The following is a 20,333-nucleotide window of genomic DNA, read 5'->3' on the forward strand; positions in this document are numbered from 1 at the left end:
GACACCAAACTGGCCAGCCACCTTGGCTGGAGCAAGTGCCTGTGAGGCTAGTGATGAGAAGGGTGGCTGCATACGCGGAAGGGAGTTGACTACAGGCAGTTGATGGTGGGCTCTGGGTTGAGGGGTGATGCAGTAAGCAGGCTGGAGGCCGCTGCAGCCAGCGGATGGCAGGAGCGCCCACCAGAGTGAGAGCAGATGGGCGGAGGAGTGGGGAAAGCTGGTCTTCGGGGAACAAGACAAAGTGGTCCTGGCTCCCCAGGCCTGAGGGCCCTGACATGGCAGGCCCGCGTTTCCTGCTCAAGGTCCCCAGCTTCACAGTATCTACCCTGCCCCCACTTGCCTTGGACGCATGGGTTCCTCTTCCTAGCCACCCCCCAACCCCCGTATCAGTACCACGCAAGAGGAAGGGGCAGGGAGGGTGAGGAGGGAGCAGCCAGGCTCCAGGGTGTCACAGCAGTAGCCCAGGCCAAGGGCGGCTGAGGGCCCTCTTGGAGGGAAAGAAAGGGAGGGCCTGGCACTCCGTCGGCTCCGAGGGAAAGTCTGTTGCCACCATGTCCCATCCCTCTCGTGCCTGCGAGCATCTCCAGGCGGGCATTTCTTCCTGTCTGTTCCCAGCACCTGCAGAGCCTGGCACAAGATGTTGCCTAGGAAGCATGTCCCGGGAGACGGGTGCAGTCGGAGCCAGGTGGTCACAAGGGAAGCAGCCCCTGCCTTAGTGAGCGTTTCCTACTGAGCGCCTGCTCTGAGCACTTTCTGCTTTGTCCCATTTCATCCACATCCTTGTCTTTGTGAGGCGGGCACCTTTATTATCTCCACTTTTCAGGAGATGACTGGGAGGCTCAGAGGACGTTACGTAATCTGTGGACATCGCCTAGTTTGCAACTTATCAGGCTCAGACGTGAAGCCAGGTATGTCTGATCCCAGAGCCCTTGGCTCTGGTTCTGCGCATGTGCGTGCTCGGTCGCTTCAGCACTGTCCGACTTTTTGCGACCCCATGGACTGCAGCTGGCCAGGCTCCTCTGTCCATGGGATTCTTCAGTCAAGAATCCTGGAGTGGGTTGCCATGCCCTCCTGCAGGGGATCTTCCCAACCCAGGGGGCAAACCTGCGTCTCTAGCATGTCCAGCATTGGCCGGCAGGTTCTTTACCACTGGCGCCACCTAGGGTTAGCCCGGCTTTGGCTACACTGCCAATCAAACCCAGGCAGCCCCACAAAGGCCCGCACAGAGTTTAGGAGTTCTCCAAACAGTGGAAGAAATGTTTCCTATCTTGGTCCAAGAGTCCACAGCACGTAAGAGACGTTAACTACGCCACCCTTTGATTTCCCTCCCCAGGCCAGGTGTGCACTGCGCACGCATGTCTCACGCGTGTGCTCACATGGATGAGGCAAGACTCCAGTCTTCTTGCTTTGCCGTCATGTTTCCATTGCTTATGGGGAGGGACTTCTAGCTTGTATTTTTTTTTTTAATTTGTAACTTTTCCCATATGATTTTTTAAGTTGATATATGGTATTTTCACTTTTATTCAGTTTAATTTTCTTCCGTCTTTTTTTTTTTTTTTCGCCTTGCAGCATGTGGGATCTTAGTTCCCTTACTCAGAATCCAACCCGAGGCCCCCGCAGTGGAAGTGCAGAGTTTTCGGCACCGGACCACAGGGAAGTCCCCTAGCTTGTATCTTAAAATAGCCAAACATCTGGCTGCTAAGTGAACAAAGCTGTTCTGAAACCCGTAGTTGTGGGTTAGATGAACCAGATACCCAGATGCTGAGCTCAAATGTTCCCTTTGCAAGTGAAATGTTTGTCTCCCATAGATGCTGCCAGTGATACTGCCTTTTATTGCCCAATCTTGATGCTGTCCTTGTCTCTCGCCACAGAGGAGTGACTCTCACTCTGGAAAGAGGTAAGAGCAAAGTCTCAGTGATAAGGAGGCATTCGTGAGTGCAATTTCCGTAACGTAACAGAACTGCATCTTCACCGACAAACATGTTTCTTCATTCGATTCTGGGCAATGGAGGGCTACCACACCCCATTTTTGCCGATAACATCCTTATTTAGATTTCTGTGTTCTGTTAGAGGTTCTAGAATTGGAAACTGAAAAAAAAAGTTTCTTAATTGACAGTTACACTGGCCTGCTGGAGAGGGAGAGACTGCCTCTTATGAAATTCCACTGAGCTCCTAAACAGTCATTGGCATTCTAACAGAGAGGAACACAGTCTATTTAGGGAGCCATGGGCATGGGATCCAGATGAGGACTCCTCAGGTAGAGAGAGGCAGGAAATGAGCTGGTTTGGCTGGGGGTGGGGAAGGGAGATGGGAGGGAAGAACCATGCGTGAGATACATGTTATCATCAAGTCCTAGCTTTTGCTTTGGGTCATGAGAGAGTGTGGATGCTTATGTCATTCTTAAAAAGAACTAATTCAAGAAGCTAACTAAATACAGCAGGCTACGTGCATGGTTCTCCATGGAAGTGTCTCATGAACCAAGGATTATCATTAACCCAATTCTGTGCACCTGGGGTCCAATTAAAAAGCAATCAATAACAAGCCTATTTAAAATGATGGTCTGAGATTTAGATTGCACAACAGGCGTGCTTTTTCTTACTAGTTGTTTTTTTTTTCCCCCCTCTCTAATCCTTTCAAACACCATTTTTCTTCTCCATTTCAATAGCAAGTTCTCCTCATGCAGCTCAAAGGTCTGTAAAGGTCTCAAGCATCAGGAATCTGTTTAAGCCCCTTGGTGGGTACCAGAGTCCCATCAGGGCAGGAGGAGGGTCTCGGCTGGCTTCCAGAAAGGGATGGCGCATTAGCACCTGGACACACTGGGGTCTGGGTGTGGGGCCATGGTCTTATTCCAACAGGGCTGGCATTTTTATGCCGGACAGTAGGAAAGCAGAGGGAGACCCCTGTAGGCCTCTGTGAGTATACGTCTCCATCCTCACCCTTGGAGCGCCCTGCTTTGGGGACGGGGATAGTTTTTATCTTGGCACTTGTCTGCTCACCGAGCATTCACCGGGCACCAAGTGAGATGCATTTGCATGTTCCGGGCGCTATGCCAGGCCCTCGGGGATACAGAACGAGTAGTGAGCGCCTTTTCTGGGCTGCTAAGTGCTCTGCTTGTGTCCTCTGTTCACCCTCACAGCCCCCTCCATTGGGGCTTTCCCATGGGAGCGCTGGCCCCACCCTGTTACAGCTGCACCCTTCGCATCTGTGTGGCTGGAGACGCAGGGTATCACGGAAGGGCCGTGGCTGAGCTCCGAAGGCTGACTGCTCTTGGTTCAGATCCCAGGCTCCCCACTGTAAGACTTGACATGCTGGCTTAAATTCACCCCTCTGAGCCTCAGATTTCTCATCGATCAAATGGGAATAACCACCCTTATCTCACAGGGCTGGTGAGAATTAAGTGAAACGATTCACAACAGGCGCTTTTGGTTCCTATCACATAGTGAATGTTCAGCACACAATCTCTATTGTCTTTTTTCCCCCCTTGAGAATAGTGTCCATAAAATAATCTGTCTTTCTATTCCTGTAGGGCGTGATATGTGGTAACATGTTCATTGCCTGCTTGTTGAATGAATGAATGAGTAAGTGCAGCCCTTTGGGACTGAGATCTCATGTTCTATCTGTCTTCTGACTTCTTTCTTGCCAGCCCCGCAGCAGCAGCTCCAGGGCAGGTCAAGCTGCCCCCTTCTCACACAGCACTCACACCTCCGGCCAGGCCTGTGCTAGAACCCAGGGCCTGAGAATCCCTTGGCCCTGCACAATGGAGGGAAGGAAGGAAGGAGGCCTCCCTGGTGTCTCTGCTGACCTTTGCCAAGAGAAAAAAGCACCACTCAATCACAAAGGTCTTCTTTGGATATCCAGTAGCTTCCTGCATGGTCCTGAAAACATGGCTGACTTCAGAAGCCCCTTCTCCTTGAGAAAAGGTGGTGGTAGAGTGACCTTCTTAGGGGGCACCTGGGCCCCAGCCTGCACCAACTGAAACAGCAGTGGCCCCTGAGTCCATGGGCACAGACCAGCTTCTCATTTCTGGCTTTACTGTCTAGCCCACTGCCTATATGCTCCCCCACACCCTGCCTCCAGACCCTGTTATTTCCTTTCAGGAGTGATGGAGACAGGAGTATAAGCTCTGAGGGTGAAGGAAGGGGAGATAAGTACATGGACCTGGTACCTCCTCCCACTCCAGTTCTGTCTTACATGGGCTCTGTGAGTTGACCTTTCACTTACTGCCTCACAACAAGCACCATTCTGTGTGGCCCAAGGTTGGGGATCAGGAGGCAGAAGGCTTGAGTTCCAATCTGGCTTCTGCGACTCACTGTCTATGGGATTTCAGACAAGTCACCTTTGTTCTTGGAACCTCAGGACCCTCCTCTGTAAACTGAAAGTGAAGTCGCTCAGTCGTGTCCGACTCTTTTGTGACCCTAGGGACTGTAGCCTACCAGGTTCCTCCATCCATGGAATTTTCCAGGCAAGAGTACTGGAGCGGGTTGCCATTTCCTTCTCTAGGAGATCTTCCTGACCCAGAGATTGAACCCAGGTCTCCTGCGTTGCAGGCAGATGCTTTACCTTCTGAGCCACCGGGGAAGCCCGTAAACCACGATCTGATTATACATCTCGAAGGTCTGGTGTGAGCATTAGCGCTGATGTTTGCACACCGGAGGTGATCTCAAAACTGCAGTTCCTACTAAGGATTGTTGTTCTGCACATCCAGGGGCTGAGGCAGGGTGGAAGGACCTCGAAGGTCCCAGCCCCGGATTCGCGCATCAGTATGTTCTAAAAATAAGTATTTTTTCCCATCTCCTCAGCTTGGTCAGCAGACGGAGAGACCCGGCAGACCCCAGAAAAACCTCACCCAAGCCTGTTATTGTGGGCAGCCCCTGTGGATTCCGCTTATGGGGAACAATTTGAGAGGCAAACAAAACATGAAAAGCTACTCAGAATTAACAATGGGCCAGATGGTAATGCTAGTTTGAAGCAATAAAACATGATAAATAGCTTCCTGCTGCTACTCCTGATCAATTTCAATATTTAATAATTCCACTGCCACCCCACCCCCTCATCTGGCCCCCTCCACAGGCTGCTGTGATAACGACCCGCATTCAGCTCACAGAGCAAACACTCCTTCACTTTCTGAAGGTGTCAGCAGAAAGCGGGCGGCTTGACTGTCACAGGAGCGCCCTCCGTCCTTGAGATAATTCAACTGCCTGCTTCTAAGACACTCCATCTCCAGCCTCTCCTGGTTGCCGGGGAAGGCTGGGAGGGAACTCTGACGATGGAGATGCCATGGGAGCGGGCAGTGGGTGTTAGTATTCCCTGAGTCTTGCTTTTGAATTTAAGAAAGGGAAGTGGTAGGGAGCTGGGTGATCCTCTTACTCCAGGACCAATTAGCAGGAGGAGGAGGCAACCAGAAGGGGATGACGGCAGCTCGGTGTTAAAGCCTTACCCACTGGCCATGCTTCTGAACCTCGATCTCCTTCTCTGTATGAAAGAGAGAATCACATCTACTCATAGGAGGAGCCCAGCCTGCGCTGCATGGGTCAAGTGCCGGGCAGCATGCTCTGAATGTGGGAAATAACTGGCAGCAGGAAGCATCATTATCAAACATGAAGCCAATTAGCAAATGATGCCCCAGCACCGCTACCTGTGGGAAGGGCTGCTGGTCCTTGTGGTCAGGAAGCTGTGGCCAGGGCAGACGTGGGGTGTGGTGCAGGAACTGGCAGGGAGCACCCAGGGTTCTCCCCAAGTGGAGCCCACAGACCTTGAGACCCTCCGACACAGGGCACCCCAGAGAGCAGGTGATGCGGGAGCTGTTTATGGAGGAGGAAATGGACAGGACGAAGCGAAATGACTTCTCAAGCTTACATCATATGAAGTGGCAGCATCAGTTTTAGTCTGGGTCTCCCAACCTGCTCCTCCAAACCCCTCTGATTTCATGTCCTCCCTGCCCCACTGCAGGAGAAAACTGCTCCCTGAGACCTCCCCTGCCGTTTGTCCTTTTTGCAAGGAGGCAGCCGTGGGCTTGCCATCACCTGAGCTGTAGGTTACTAGGCTGTGAAATGCAAGTGGTAATACCTACTGCACTGGTTCACAAGGACATTTAATGAGGGAATATGCATGAGAGCCCGCTGTAATTTTGTGATGAGCTGTACAAATGTCAGGTATGGTAATTATGACTTTTTAGGAAAAAACCCTCTGGGAGGAAAAAGATCAGAAATTCATCCACCAAAGGGAGGATTCTTCTTACCGAATCCTTCACTGGCCCCACATCCTCTAGGGCGGTGGTCCCTAATGTTTTTGGTACCTAGGACTGATTTCGTGGAAGACAACTTTTCCATGGATGAGGTGAGGGGTGGTTTCGGGATGATTCAAGGACATAATATTTACGGTGCACTTTATTTCTGTTATTATTACATCAGCTCCACCTCAGATCATCAGGCAGTAGGTCCCGGAGGTTGGGGACTCCTGCTCTAGGGGATTAAGATCAAGCTCTTTGGTGTGACCTTCAAGGCCTCGACAGTGCCTGCAACCCCATCTCCACCCCTTCTCCCTTCCCTCCTTGCTGCAGACCCTCCAGGCTACTTGGGGTGACCTGAGCCTTTTACCTGTGTCTCTGCCTAGGCCGGGCAACACCCCTGCAGGAGGGGACTGTCCCTCTCTGTCCCTCAGCTGATCCCACTCCACCTTCTACAAGAACTCTTCCTTGGGTCTCCCCTTGCTAAGAAGCTCTTCTGCTGGGCTTCCTGGTAGCCTCTCTGTGCTTGCCTCCATCCTAGCATGCGGCACCCTACCTACTGCTGCGTTCTCATCTGCCTTCCAATTCTGCAGCGCCTCCCTTCTGGGTCAGAACCAAGCACTGTTCACTCCAGTCTGTCAGGGGCCTGGCCCAGCTTATGTCCAAGAACTGTGCACCAAGGAACCAACCAACGAGTAAGTAACTGTTCCCGATATTAATGGAATCAAAGCTTTACGCAAAGGATTCAGTGGTGGAATTAAGAATTTGGGAGGGCACAGCCTTGCTCAAGTTACAATACTTTGACCACCTGATGTGAAGAGCCAACTCATTAGGAAAGACCTTGAGGCTGGGAACGATTGAAGGCAGGAGGAGAAGGGGTTGACTGAGGATGAGATGGTTGGATGGCATCATTGACTCTGAGGACATGAGTTTGAGCAAACTCTAGGAGACGGTGAAGGGCAGGGAAGCCTGATGTGCTGCAGTCCATGGGGTCGCAGAGTCGGATACGACTGAGCGACTGAACAACGGCCTTGGTAGCAGAAGTCAGAACCGTGCTCTGAATTCAGACTCAGTCCGATCCCCTTAGTCACGTCTAGAGCAGGCGGCGTAACCAAGACTTCCTAGGACAGGCCCCCACCCTACCCTATATCCTCTGCCTGCTTTTTGTTTGTAGAAAAACTTTAGTTGCCTAGGTCTTCCCCCAAGTTCCAAAGAATAAATTTAATCAGAGAAGTGAGAAAATGCAGAAACAAAGGAAAACAGTCAAGCACGACAAACTAATAATAGTGAAGCCATTAAACAAAGTCAAGGACCTTTAGTTCCTCCTCAGAAGGGCTATAGATAATATTCTGAGCCATATCCATTGAGCTGTTTTGCAGATATTGAAACCCCCACCAGGTGAAAAAGTTAACTGCATGCCACCCACAAGCACAGAGACCCCAGAGAGGTTGAACCTGAAGGTTGATGATGTGGACTCCTGATTATGTCACAGCCAACCAATCAGAAGAATGTCCACGAGCTGATCATGGACCCTGCCACTCTCTCCCTCACCCTGCCTTTAAAAACGTTTCCCTGAAAACCACTGGGGAGTTCAAGCCTTTTGAGCTGCTTGGACCCCTCGGTTGGCCTGCAGTAAACACCACACTTTCCTTTACCACCACCCTGAGTCAGTAGATTTGGCTTTACTGTGCATGGGCGAACACACCCAAGTTTGGTTTGGTAGCAGTAAGATGATCGTCTTCCTCCCCCATCCTGACCCTTAACAAGAAGGAAGAGAAAAGGTGCTGTCCACCCCTGTCTGTCCTCCCGCAGGACATGAGGGAGGCTGGTGATGCGGTACCTGAATCCCGCTGGTCCACGGTCATGGAGTTCCACCTCCTCGTGATATCGATGTAGAGGATGTCCGCCGCGGCCATGGACAAGCTGCTGCTGCTGAGCTTGCAGTTCCTGCCCAAGATGGGAGAGGACACGTCACTGCCAGACCCGAGCCGGCCTGTCCTGCCTGGCCTCCGTGCCTGTGCTTGGGCTCTGTTCCCCTCCTGGATGCCGCCCCACCCCCACCCCCCCAGCAGGAGCTAGAGGAGGGTGAATGGCGGCAAACCATTCACTGCCTTTACAGGTTCCTGTGATGAGGTTCACAAGGGCTGTAAAGGGCTGGGAAGAGGAGGGACTTTAGGAGGGCAAGTCTTGAGTTGAATCTGGCTCTGCCACTTAGGAGCAAATGGCCCTGATTAAACTAGTTCCCCTTCTTGAGCCTCAGCCTCCTGACCTGTTAACCAGGCAGTCTTTATCACAGTCACTGTGGGCAGGCATGCTGCAAAGAGCATGATTGGGGCATCAGACAGACCAGGGTTAAAATCCTGGCCCTGTGGCTGCTTCTAGCTGTGTGACTGTGGACCATTCACTTTGGGGCCTGTATTGGCTGGTCTCTTAAATGAAGAGGATAACACCCGCCCACACGGCCATTGTGAAGACGACATGAGGTTGTGTATCCTGGGGCCTGGCACCTGCTTGGGGCCATGACAACTGCTGATTTCCTTCCTCATCTCTCTCTAGTCTCCCTCTTTCTCTGCCAAAGCTAGAACCATCTCAGCCCTGTCAGAGGCTACCTGAGGTTGACCTTTCGGTGAGCGGCCCTGTCCACTCTGGAGAAACGGGGCTTGCCGGTCAGAGCATCTGGGTATGAGGATGAGGGGTCTGTTAGAATGGAGGCAGAACTCAGCTGGTCCAGAGGCACCACCCTTTTGAAGCGGGTTGTGCTGGGAGGGGAATCCCCACCCAGGCTGGATTTGCCCTGGCAATCTGAAAGCTACACCCTGGGGCTAGCTGTCTGTTGGGCTGAACCATATTCCATGCTGCTATCAACCGTCCAAACGTGTCCACGTCCGTCACCCCAGCTAATGATTAAGTGGTTCTTTGGTTTCCCATTTGTCATCATCTCTTGCGTGAATAGCTCGCTTAGGAACCCAAGAGGCTGGGGGCTGATTGGCAAGCAGGACTTCGGCATTCCAGGGGCCCCTCTCCAAACCCATGCACACCCCTGGCGTGACTGGGTGGATGCTCAGCACAGTGCCCAGGTGAGGCTGGTGCTCCTTATATGCCAGCAACCTCCTGGCCTCCCGCCTTCCCTCCCTCTTTCCATCCCTCCAGCCCGTTTCTCCTTTCTTCCCCGCCTGTATTCCTCAAGCCATCAATTCACATCCTGCTTCCCCCTGAGCTCCGCTCTGTATTTCCATCACAAGTCACCGTGGCAGACTTCAAAGCACATCAGCGCAGTTATTGAGCCCCAGTAACAACATGTCAGTGGACGCAGAGCTTTTCACGTCACCTGTCACCGAGATGGCTATCTCTATTGGGTCCTGCTGGGGACCCGCTCCAGTCCCTTTCAAGGTATTCTAACAACCCGCGCTGTTCATTTCCCAAGCTTCATTAGAAGCAGCTATGGGTTTTCTCTAATTATCATGTCTGTGTTCTCTGGACTACCTGTTCCCCACAGGACAGGCACTCTGCCTGGCTTACCCTGTGGGTTAATGGAGTATAAAAAGGGAAACAAGACTGACCACTGGTATACAGTTATTTTTTTCCTGACAGGCAGAAAATAGAAGTGTCAAACCTTGAGTAGGAGCTGTAATTTACCAAAGATGATTCTCCATCTATCCCCTTTCCAAGGTAACTTGTTCTCCCTAGTGATACCTGGAAATACAGTTGATGATAACATCTGGACTGGGGTAGGAAAGGGAGGGATCCACTCTGGCTACAGTTGACATGAAATGCTTGTGAGAATTCTGAATCTGTAGGCACTCTCTTGGGCACCATCTGTGTGCCAGGCTCTTTCCTGCTCATTAGCTCTCTGGAGCTTTATAACGTTTTATGAGGGAGGTATTCTTAGACCCATTTCAATGCTGGGTAAACTGAGACTCAAGAGAAGGGACATGACTTGCCCAAGACCACACAGCTGGGATTCACAAATAGGGCTCCCCTGGAGGATAGAGCCATGGACTTGGGAACTTTGGGAAAAAGTGGGGAAGTGGCCCAGCCCAGAGCTGCAGGAAGAAACAAGATTCCAGAGACAGAGTCTCAAGTAGCCCAGAAAGGCTGGAGCCTCTAGAGGGGCCTTGTTGGGACACTTTGGGATATGGGGATGGGATAAGACAACCAGGGTCACTAAGTTTTCCTAGGTTTGTCCCCGCAGTCACCAATGGACTCAAGCAGGGAATGTCTCCAAGGGTTAAGACTTTGGAGTGAACTTTTCATCCATCCATCCACTCGATACAGAATTTATTTTGTGTCTACTATGTGTAAGTGGTATTCTGGGTCCAGTGAGTGACACAAAGCTTGGACCCAGATGAGTCTTGGATATGCTCTTGGACGGTAGACATCATCTCATAGTCTGGGATAAAAACTTGAGGCCTTGGTGGCTCTTGATCATTTGAATCATTTCCCCTTACGCCCTGGGAGGCAGTTCCTCAAATTGCTAATGAGAGGGGGGATGAATTCTTCAGCGGAGGAGAAGTCCAGTAAATACAGTAACAGGAAAAACCAGAAAGAATCCTAGGAAAGGATGGGCTAGAAATGTACATGGTAAAAATGAGCTTTGGAGTCTAGTGCACATGAGTTTGAATCTTGAATTTGCTATGTGATCTTGAGCAGGTCATTAATACTCTCTGCACCTCAACTTCCTTATTTGTATGACAATATCGTGACTCACCATACAAACTTATTTTAAGGACTAGCTCAGTGCCTGGCACACATGACGGCTGTCAGCCTTCCTCCATGACGTAGAGCCGGTTGTAAATCTGGATGTAAATCCAGAAAGGATTTTGGGGGTTTTTTGTTTCTTCGTTTCTTTCCAGAATCAGAAGAACGTGGGTGCACAGAATGAGAATCACAAATCGTTCAAGCTCATTAGGAGTCTAAGATTAGAAAGATTTGAAATTATCATCCCCATTTCCTCTCAACAACTACTGACATCTCATGGGAAATTTAGAAACCAACTTTTTCCACTCCATAAAATCCTATTTATAGAATTTCTTTTGTGTTCATCCTTCTCTGTGAAAGAAAAGATGCTTATTTTTTCCTGGAGAGCTTTCTGTAAGGTGAAAGTTAACAAATAATCAGTATCTGTTTATAAAAGAAAGAAAGAAACACTACCTAAACATCTTGGCTGGTGGGGATTGGGAAAGACAACTTTGGTTTATAACTTATCTATTTTTAAAGGCTATTGATATCCCAGGCATAACGTCTCATGATATTACTGGAAAGAGATCATCACGGAACAGAGGAAATTTTCAAAGTCACTGAGGAGTTAATGACAGAGGGGGAGGCAGGGCCCCCTGACACTTCTGTTCCAGAACATTCTCACACAACCTGCTGCCTCTCAGGAAAGGAACCCGCCCCTCCCCCACAGCTACACATTAGGAAGCATATTAATATCTCCTTACGAGAAAAGGCAGCGGAAGGAGGGGAAAAAAAGGCAAAAGAGAAAGCCGTGTTCTAATTTAGAAGGTGCCTGGGATTAGAAGCCACAGAGAAGGGGGGTGGGGGGTCTCCAGGCAGAACGGCCGGGCGCGAGGCGAACACTCGAGGTGTGGAGAAGCTGCCTCCATTTTCCAGAAATAAACTCCGGTCTTGGCAAACCGTTTCATCTTCGGGCTGCGGAAATGGAAACTGCAGCCTGTGCCAACTGATGTCAGATTCCAATGGAGGATACGTCTGGGAAACGTGTTCTTAGTGAATTACACAGAAAGCTCCCCAAATGAGGGACCCGATGGGAGGAAAATAACAAAAATGCATTTCCCTCAGAGAAAGCTGTCAAAATGAAGGAGCAGATCATTTCCATTTCTCAGAAAAAGAGATGTCTCCACACCTCAGCAATTATCATGAAATTTTTTAAAAAGGTGCTTAATTCACGGTGATACTTGCTACTGTTATGTGCCTCCTGAGGAAATGACACGACAAGCTGGTTCGATAGAGTTAACTCTAGACAAGAGGACGACAGTTCATTATTTCTCATTTCTTGGTGGAAAAGAAAAATAGAATATGGCCAGACTTGCATTAGCATAATTCACTCCTAAAACTGCTGATCTATGCAACACATTATGAGAGATGGTCACTGGAAATAAATTCAATCGGAATGTTTATTATTTTGTTCCCTCCAGTTCTCTTCCAGGAACCTGGAGAGGAGGAGTGGGTAGGACAGATGAAAGCCAAGTTCAACTTCTGCCGTTTGTGTGGGAGCTCAGAGAGGAGGGTCTCTAGCCAGCAAATATGTCTCTAGCATGGTGCTCCAGAGAAGGGCACTTGGTTCGATTTAACATATGGCACAAATATTATCAATTCATAATGAAGCGAAATTTAAACCCAAGTGGCAAAGACAGAATAGTTGTTAGCAAGAGAAAACGCTCACTGTCAAATTTAGCTGGCAAGACGGAATATATTCAGATACAAATCTGAAAGCAGAGAAGATCACCTTTTACGACAAAGTTGCTGCAGGATGTCTTAGTACATTTTTAAAGGAGAAATGTATTGACTGTGGTGCGATGTGTCCTTCATGTCTTCCTTCATCCTTAATTACCCGGGCTGCGTGCCAGGGGAGGTGCCGAGGGAGGGGAGAGGGGCTCACTCTCTGGGTCCCTCTGCTCTAGCTGCCTCTTCTCCCCCTGGAAACATCGTCACTTGTCAATGGTACTCGGCCACAGATTGGGAAAGATGGCGGTAGGACCTACTGGTTGCTAACCTCACGTATTCAAGTTTTTCATGCAAGCATTCTTAATTAGAGAGAACAAAGGGATGGAAGAATCATAAAGCCTCTCACACAGAGACCGAGTTCTAGCAATATCCCTGATATCGTCCAGTTCCCGTCTGACTGCCTTTTAAGAACCTTCTTTGCTAGAATGGTTCTCAAATCTTTTCAAGAATTTCCTTTTCCAGATTGTGTATGAGCATAGCAGTCCTCTTAACATATACCTCAGCCTCTCACAGGTCACATACCGGTGGACTTGATGGGCAGTCACGCTTTGGTTGAACCCCAAATAATTTTCTGAATCACCGACATTCTGTATATATATGCACTGAGATTTCACATATAAAAATCAGTATTGCTAGCTTCTGTAGAAAAACCAAAAGCTCTAGTGATACTGTTCCCCAACAACCTTTCTTTTTGCCACACTTCTGCCCTCCTCATCCTTGTAGATACCACCCGCTGGTTTGTTTATCCTTCCTGCCTGCACCCTCCCCCGACCCATCCCCCAGGCAACGGAGATGTGCGTCTTGTAGTATGTCATCTTTTCAAATCTCCCCTGCTCTCTCACAGTTTAAGAGAATTGCATTGACACTAGGAAATAAAAGGAAGCATCTGGCTGATGTCTTTTGCTCTTCCTTCCTTCTTCCTTTTTCCTGCCTGGAATTCGAACATAGTGGCTGGATTTTGAGCAGCCATCTTGTAACCATAAGGCGACTCTGAAGCTTGAAGCACATGCTCAGGATGGGTAAGCAGAAAGACAGAAATTGGGGAGTTGATCACACTTCAGAGTCATTAACCAGCCCTGGCAGCCCCACTGCCATATATGAGAGAAAATTAGACTCACTATTTAAACCACCTGTAGATGGGTATCCATTACTACAAGTCAAATATAGTTCCTAAAGGAGTCAGAGACTGTCACGTCAGGTAGTTTTCTCAGGGAAATAACAGTACAGGCCTGTTGACATTCTTGAAAATTCCCTCTGCCTCATGGAAATAATAACCACAAGACTCCAATTTCACAAACAGCTCCTGTAAACCAGGCTGTGGGCCAGATCCTTTATGATCTAATACATCCATCCCGACCTCATCACAACCCTGCGAGGCAGGAGAGATGATTACCATTTTACAGATGAGGGAACTGAGACTCAGAGAAGACAAGGGATTTGCTCAAAGCCGCACAGCTATTAAGTAATGTGCTTGGCTCTGAAGCCAAACCCCAAAGCCTGTGTTCTTTCCACTGGGCTTTCTTTTCACCTGAAACTAACACAAAGCCCTTCTCAGAATCACTGTGCGAGTATGACTTCAGGTTTATTGAGACGGCAAAAATTCCTGCGGATACTTCTGCATGCTGTCCTATCAGGAGTATCAGAGGGCTAGAGTTAGAATTTATAAAATTCATTTAGAGAAAAGCACATGGCGAAGTGGTTTCCAATTCCAGGCTTCTAACTATTTGCCTTCATGAATACAACTATGAAGAGGGTGACTTTGAGTTACTAGTTAGAAATATTAAAACCAATGATGAGAGAAACAACAGCAGCATTGAACACTAGCAGACAGTTTCTCTGAGGTGTATGACATGCAATCCTAGGGCACTGGTAGCTTCATCCCCATTTTCTAGGACCATCGAGGTTCAGAGACTGTCATTAACTTACCCAAAGTCACACAGCTCATAAGTGCTCCTGTACTGCCCTCAAAGTGCCCCAGAGGGTAGAGGCAAGTTAATGAATAATCTTAGGAGGTTAGGCCTATTTTGTAGGATGTGGCAAAAGCATAGTTTCTTTGTCTTGTGCTTCATGCAAATTTTGTATTATACTTCATAATATAACCACATTATTTTTATGCTAGAACAAATGTATTAAATTATTTATCAACTGAATTATTTAACTTTTCTCTCCTGAAAATGACACTTTGGAAAGATAGGCCTTGCTTCTCTGCTGTGGCTTCATAAACACTCAGCACTCAGCCATGCACCCCTGGGAGAACTGCACCCAGTTTTAGGAAGCGCGAGATCTGTCTGAGTCTAAGGGGCAATTTTTCATCTCTGGTCTCAGGATCCTGCTCAAGGTAGCACGGAATTGTTTTTTAACCACAAGCACAAGGTTACGAATGCTGTCACATCTGTAGCATTCATTAATTCGTTCAACGAACAAGAGTGTACTATATGCCAGGCCCAGTGCCAGCTGCTGGGTCAATCCCAACCCAGTGGGGCCCAATCTGGCATCACAGACTCTCCCAGGGGCAGTCAGGGAGAAGGCTCTAGCCAGATGTCGGGCTGGTCTCCAGGCTGTCTGAATCCCAGCCAGAGGGGGCTGGTCTCACTAACCTGATGAAGGTACGGAAGCCTGTTGGTCCCAACTTCATCGTCCCTTTGATTCCCAGGAAGCGGATAAACAGGTTTGCCATCCTGTCCACTAGGCGTAGGTAGTTGAACTGCTTTGCGTACTTGGGGAACACCTGCTTGAGGCAGATGGAGGGCAGGTGGGCGTCGGGGTTGGCGTTGCCCTGTGAGGCGCTGGCCAGATCGCTGTGCGGAGGATTTTCTTTTGAGGCTAACGACTTCCCCAGCAGCTGAGACCTGTAACACACAAGGAGTTAATGATAGAACCAACATTTAGAGTGGGTTTGCACATAGAACACTTTCTCTTGCAAATTCTTCTTTCCTTTAGATTTACAGCAATGGTGGGCGGAGCCAGGGGGGTATTATTACTATTCTTTTCTTTAATTAATTAGGCTGTGCTGAGTCTGAGTTGCAGCATGTGGGATCTAGTTCCCTGACCAGAGATCGAACCTGGGCCCCTGGCACTGGAAGCCCAGAGTCTTAGCCAATGGACCACCAGGGAAGTCCCTATTATTACTATTCTTAATGGATAAACCAGAGAATTGATCTCAAAGAAGCGACCTGCCCAAAGAGTCATATCTGTATATACCTATGGTATGTATATGATACCTAATTCATGTTGATGTATGGCAGAAACCAACCCTATATTGTAATTATCCTTCAATTAAAAATAAATAAAAAATTTTTTAAAGTTAAAAAATAAAAGTGACCTGCCCAAGCTCACATGGCTGAGAAATTGAGCCCAGGACAGAGCCATGGGACAAGAGACGAACACTTCCTCTGTTCTACCATCTTAGTTTCCCAATATGGACAACTTCCTTTCCTGTACTCATGATTCAAGAGAATACTCAATTATGAAGGAGTCTGGGTTTGGTTTCAAATTCCTACTTATGGGTAGTAATTGAATAATTAGGAAATATAAAAATCTCATTGAGGGCTGGCAGGAAGCCATAGGCACAGTTCAATGAACAATTTGCAAAGATACATCAGTTACCCAATTCTAGGAATAGGCACAATTACGTTTTCTGGCTTAACTATTTTATTTGGAACTCGTACAAAAAAAAAAAAAAGAGAGAAAGAAATGATTAGAGTGTTGTGATTCCTGTCTGGATATTTTATCCTGAAATTTTCCTGAGAGTCAAGAAAGTTCACAGCCACTCACACTCAGATATGCCCCTCCAGCTGGAATGTTCTCACCTGTAGACCCAACGATCACCTGTTTACCTTCCAGGATGGCCCTCAGGTACCTCCCACTGACGCGGCTATTTCCCCTCCCCCCCCCCCCAAGTCTGCATTCCCCGTCTCCCCATCTCCTCGAAGGTCACCACCATCTGCCAGTGACCCAAGCAGGAAACATCAGAACCAACACCAACACCCGCTTCTCCCTCTGCCTTCACGGCCTCCTTAGTGTTTCCTGGAACCCGGCCCACTGTCCCCACTGCCCTGGCCTTGTCTGTCCTCTCCTGGACTTTGGCAACCCGGCCTCCAGTCTCCATCCTCCACAAGGTATCCAAGCCGCCTCCTAAAACAAACCTGGCCGGGATGCCCGCTTCCGACACTGGTCATCTTTGAGGTTCCTGAGCACCTATGTGATCAAGTCCATAGTCTCCCTCTGGCATGCAAGCCCCTTCCCGGTTTCCTCTCTGCCCTCCTTATTTCTTGTGCTTCCCTGGACACGCTGTACCTGTCAAGGCCTTGACCACTGCCACCGCCCCAGCCTGCTGCCCTCTGGCCTGGCCTGGAGGCAGAGGCTCGTGCTTGCTGGACACCCAGTCCCCTTCCACAGGCAGCGCCCATCTCTGCACCTACAACTCCTCTTCCTTCCTTGTCTCCTGCCCATAGCTGAGGGGTGATGGTGGGGGAGGCATAACCCTTTCCACCTGTGTGTCCATTACAGAGACAGAACCCTTGTAATGGGGAAGAACAAATCTGACTCCATATTGAATCTGTTACTTTTACTTTAGCCTTTGTGTTCTATTGTTTTTGCTGCAAGTCCACCACTAAAGGGATGTTGCTGATAAACTTAAATGACACATAATGGTCCATCTCTGGGAAGGCTGTCTCCCATGGAATGAGCATCAGGCTAAAATACCTTTATTTAGTTCACAGGAAACCTTCTGACTAGGCCCACCTCTGAATGGCTGCAGGAAGGAAGAAATGAACACATCCCCTCTGGGGTCTGACCGGAACCAGGACTTTAGCCACTCCCCTTTTAGTATTAAAGGAAGCCTGAAGTCTAACTCAGGGAAGATGGCTCTTTGTGATGCCGGTCCACCATCTTTTCGGTCTGCTGATTTTTTGAATAAGGTCACTATTCCTTGCCCCAACAACTTGTCTCTCTATTTATTGGCCTGTCATGTGGTGAGCAGTACGAGCTTGGACTCAGTAACACCCTGAGCACGGTGTACACAGCCAATAAAAACTGTCCAACTGGCTAAGAGATCCAGAGAAAAAAAGAGCCGCATCCCACGGCACTGAGATCAATACCAAGGCCATTTTCTACTCTTCTTTATTAAATGGCCTCGTTCTCAGAGCTCCCACTTCTAAGCATGCCATCAGTCACCAAGTCAGGCTATCTTAGTATCTTCGTACCTGCTTTCTGACTCGGCCTTTGAAGTCTTCCTCGGCCCTGGCTGCCTGGCACATTTCTGCTCCACTTTCGGAAGCAGCTCACACCTGTTCCCTTGACCACACTGAAGATCGTCTTTCAGATCCACTCTGGGTCCCTTGGACGTCTGCATTTCTCGAGTGAACTGCCCTGAATTTGCTTATGTGCCAATCCCTCTTGCTATTTTGTGAGGTCATTGAAGGCAAGGACCACATCTTATTCAACCCTATTTCTATAGGACTTGATACATATTAGGTGCTTGGGAAATGTTTCACTGAATTCATTGCATTGGGAAAGTGTGCTTTTAATAGCAAGTGAAAGGGTTAGTCACTCAGTTGTGTCTGACTCTTTGCGATTCCATGGACTCTATCCTGCCAGGCTCTTCTGTCCATGGAATTCTCCAGGCAAGAATACTGGAGTGGGTTGCCATTCCCTTCTCCAGGGGATCTTCCTGACCCAGGGATTGAACCCAGATCTCCCGTGTTGGAGGCAGATTCTTTACTATCCGAGCCACCTTTAATAGCAAGGTAAGCGTCAAATAAAATATCAAGCTCATGATGCTTTGTATCCACCCCATGGGCTCGCTTAAATAGGAAAGCGGTTCGATAGAGAAACTGTACTTGACAACTCTGACAAAATGGACTTTTGCTCATGCTGGTTCAAGGAGGCCAAGTCTGAAAGAGAACCCCCTGGTGTGAATAAAAGGTCCTGTAAGTTATGTTTCCTTCGAAGTGGGTCTCAAAGCCAGGACAGGCAGAACCAGAGCAGCTCAAAACCACTTCTAAAGTTTAACTGTGTGGATGGTTCAAGGAAACAAATGCACCTTCCTACAAAGGGGAGGGACCTGATTCCTCCAAAGAAGCACTCACTCCCGGGGGTGGGGTGGGGTGGGGGAAGTGGGATGGGATGAGGGTGGGGTGGGTGCAATTTCCCTTCAGCTAAACTGGTTTTTATCATCACCTCCTTGAATTTAAGACTGTAAATAAAAGTCAGGTGGTTACTCTTCAGATGAAATAAAATGTTTTCAGATTAAGGTTATAAGAAGAAAGATGAGAACAAAAAGCAGCTGCGTTACCGGAAATGAGCTCTTAAATTCCTGGATAAGTGGCAATCACTGACTTTATAAGCACTCATTAAGTTTTTGTTAAAGGAGATTTTGTTGAAGGAAATGTACAGTTTGAATGCACTCCATGACAAAGGAAACCGGCTGAGAACTCTTCAATCAACAGAACTGTCCCACTTTGGCGATCTCATTTGCTCTTCTCGAAACATGTGCAGTCTGAAGTGGTTTCTATACCCATGTTCCAGGTGGAGAAACTGAGGCGCAGTAGGGTGAAGGGGCTCTTTGCCCTGGCTGAACTGGAATTACACTTCAGTTCTCCTGATCAGGACACTTTCCATTTTGCTGCCCTGTTTTTCCAAAGCACATCCTGGTTCACATTGAGGGTTACAAAACCCAGAGGACTGTTATTTATTTTCTTGTTTCCAAGTAGTTTTTTTAGATTATAATAATCATTATGCTCTTTGTAGGCATTTTGAAAACTGTATAAAGGGATAAAAGGAATCAGAATCATTTGCAATCCCACAATTCAGGGATAAACACTAATGTTTTAATTTTTTAATCTGTATTTATAAGTTAGGATCACACCATGGGTAGTTTAAATCCTTTTTCTTACACTTTACCATTATATCATGTTTTCCTGTGGCCTTAAGTGTGTTTTCATGAGCGTAACCTCTCATAGACATAGGCATGTGCTAAGTTGCTTCAGTCGTGTCCGACTCTGTGAGACCCCATGGACTGTAGCCCCCCAGACTCCTCTGTCCATGGGGATTCTCCAAGCAAGAATACTAGAGAGGGCTGCCGTGCCCTCCTCCAGGGGATCTTCCCAACCCAGGGACCAAACCCGTGTCTGTTATGTCTCTTGCATTGGCAGGCGGGTTCTTTACCACTAGTGCCACCTGGGAAGCCCATGTAATATTCCATACTATGTCAGAACCAGAATTTAATAGGCCATTCCCCCCTGTCAGATATTACCTACATGGCTCGTCTTTGCTAAAAAAGAGTCTGGTGACATAGGTCCCCTAAGTCACATGCTCCCTCCCAGAAACATAACACATTATAGCTAGAAACAGCTTTGAGATCATTCTTTCCAATGATGTCATCTATTTTCTTTTATTGTGGTCTAATGCCCATGACATAAAATTCACCATTTTATTTTTAAATTTTTCTTGCTCTATCTCAAGACATTCTGGCTCTTATTTCCCAACCCAGGAATCAAAACTGCGCCCCCAGGCCTTGAAAGCATGGAATCTTAACCGCTGGACTACCAGGGAAGTCCTCAGATTCACTATTTTAAAGCACACAAGGCACAATGTTATGCAGAGCACCACCTCTAGTTCCAGAGCCTTTTCACAACGA

General features: G+C 48.3%; 1 protein-coding gene across 1 annotated transcript in view; it reads right to left on the minus strand.

The window, feature by feature from the left end:
* TTLL11 (tubulin tyrosine ligase like 11) overlaps window positions 1-20,333 on the minus strand; it is a 266,686-nt gene that overhangs the window by 28,631 nt on the left and 217,722 nt on the right. Inside the window, exons 7-8 of the mRNA XM_052648686.1 lie at window positions 15,292-15,543; window positions 8,067-8,173 (exon numbers count right to left, since the gene is read on the minus strand). Coding sequence (XP_052504646.1) covers window positions 8,067-8,173; window positions 15,292-15,543 — 359 coding nt within the window. The remainder of the gene's footprint in view (window positions 1-8,066; window positions 8,174-15,291; window positions 15,544-20,333) is intronic.

Source organism: Budorcas taxicolor, chromosome 11 (assembly GCF_023091745.1).
Source record: "Budorcas taxicolor isolate Tak-1 chromosome 11, Takin1.1, whole genome shotgun sequence".
In the NCBI taxonomy this organism is placed as follows: Eukaryota; Metazoa; Chordata; class Mammalia; order Artiodactyla; family Bovidae; genus Budorcas; species Budorcas taxicolor.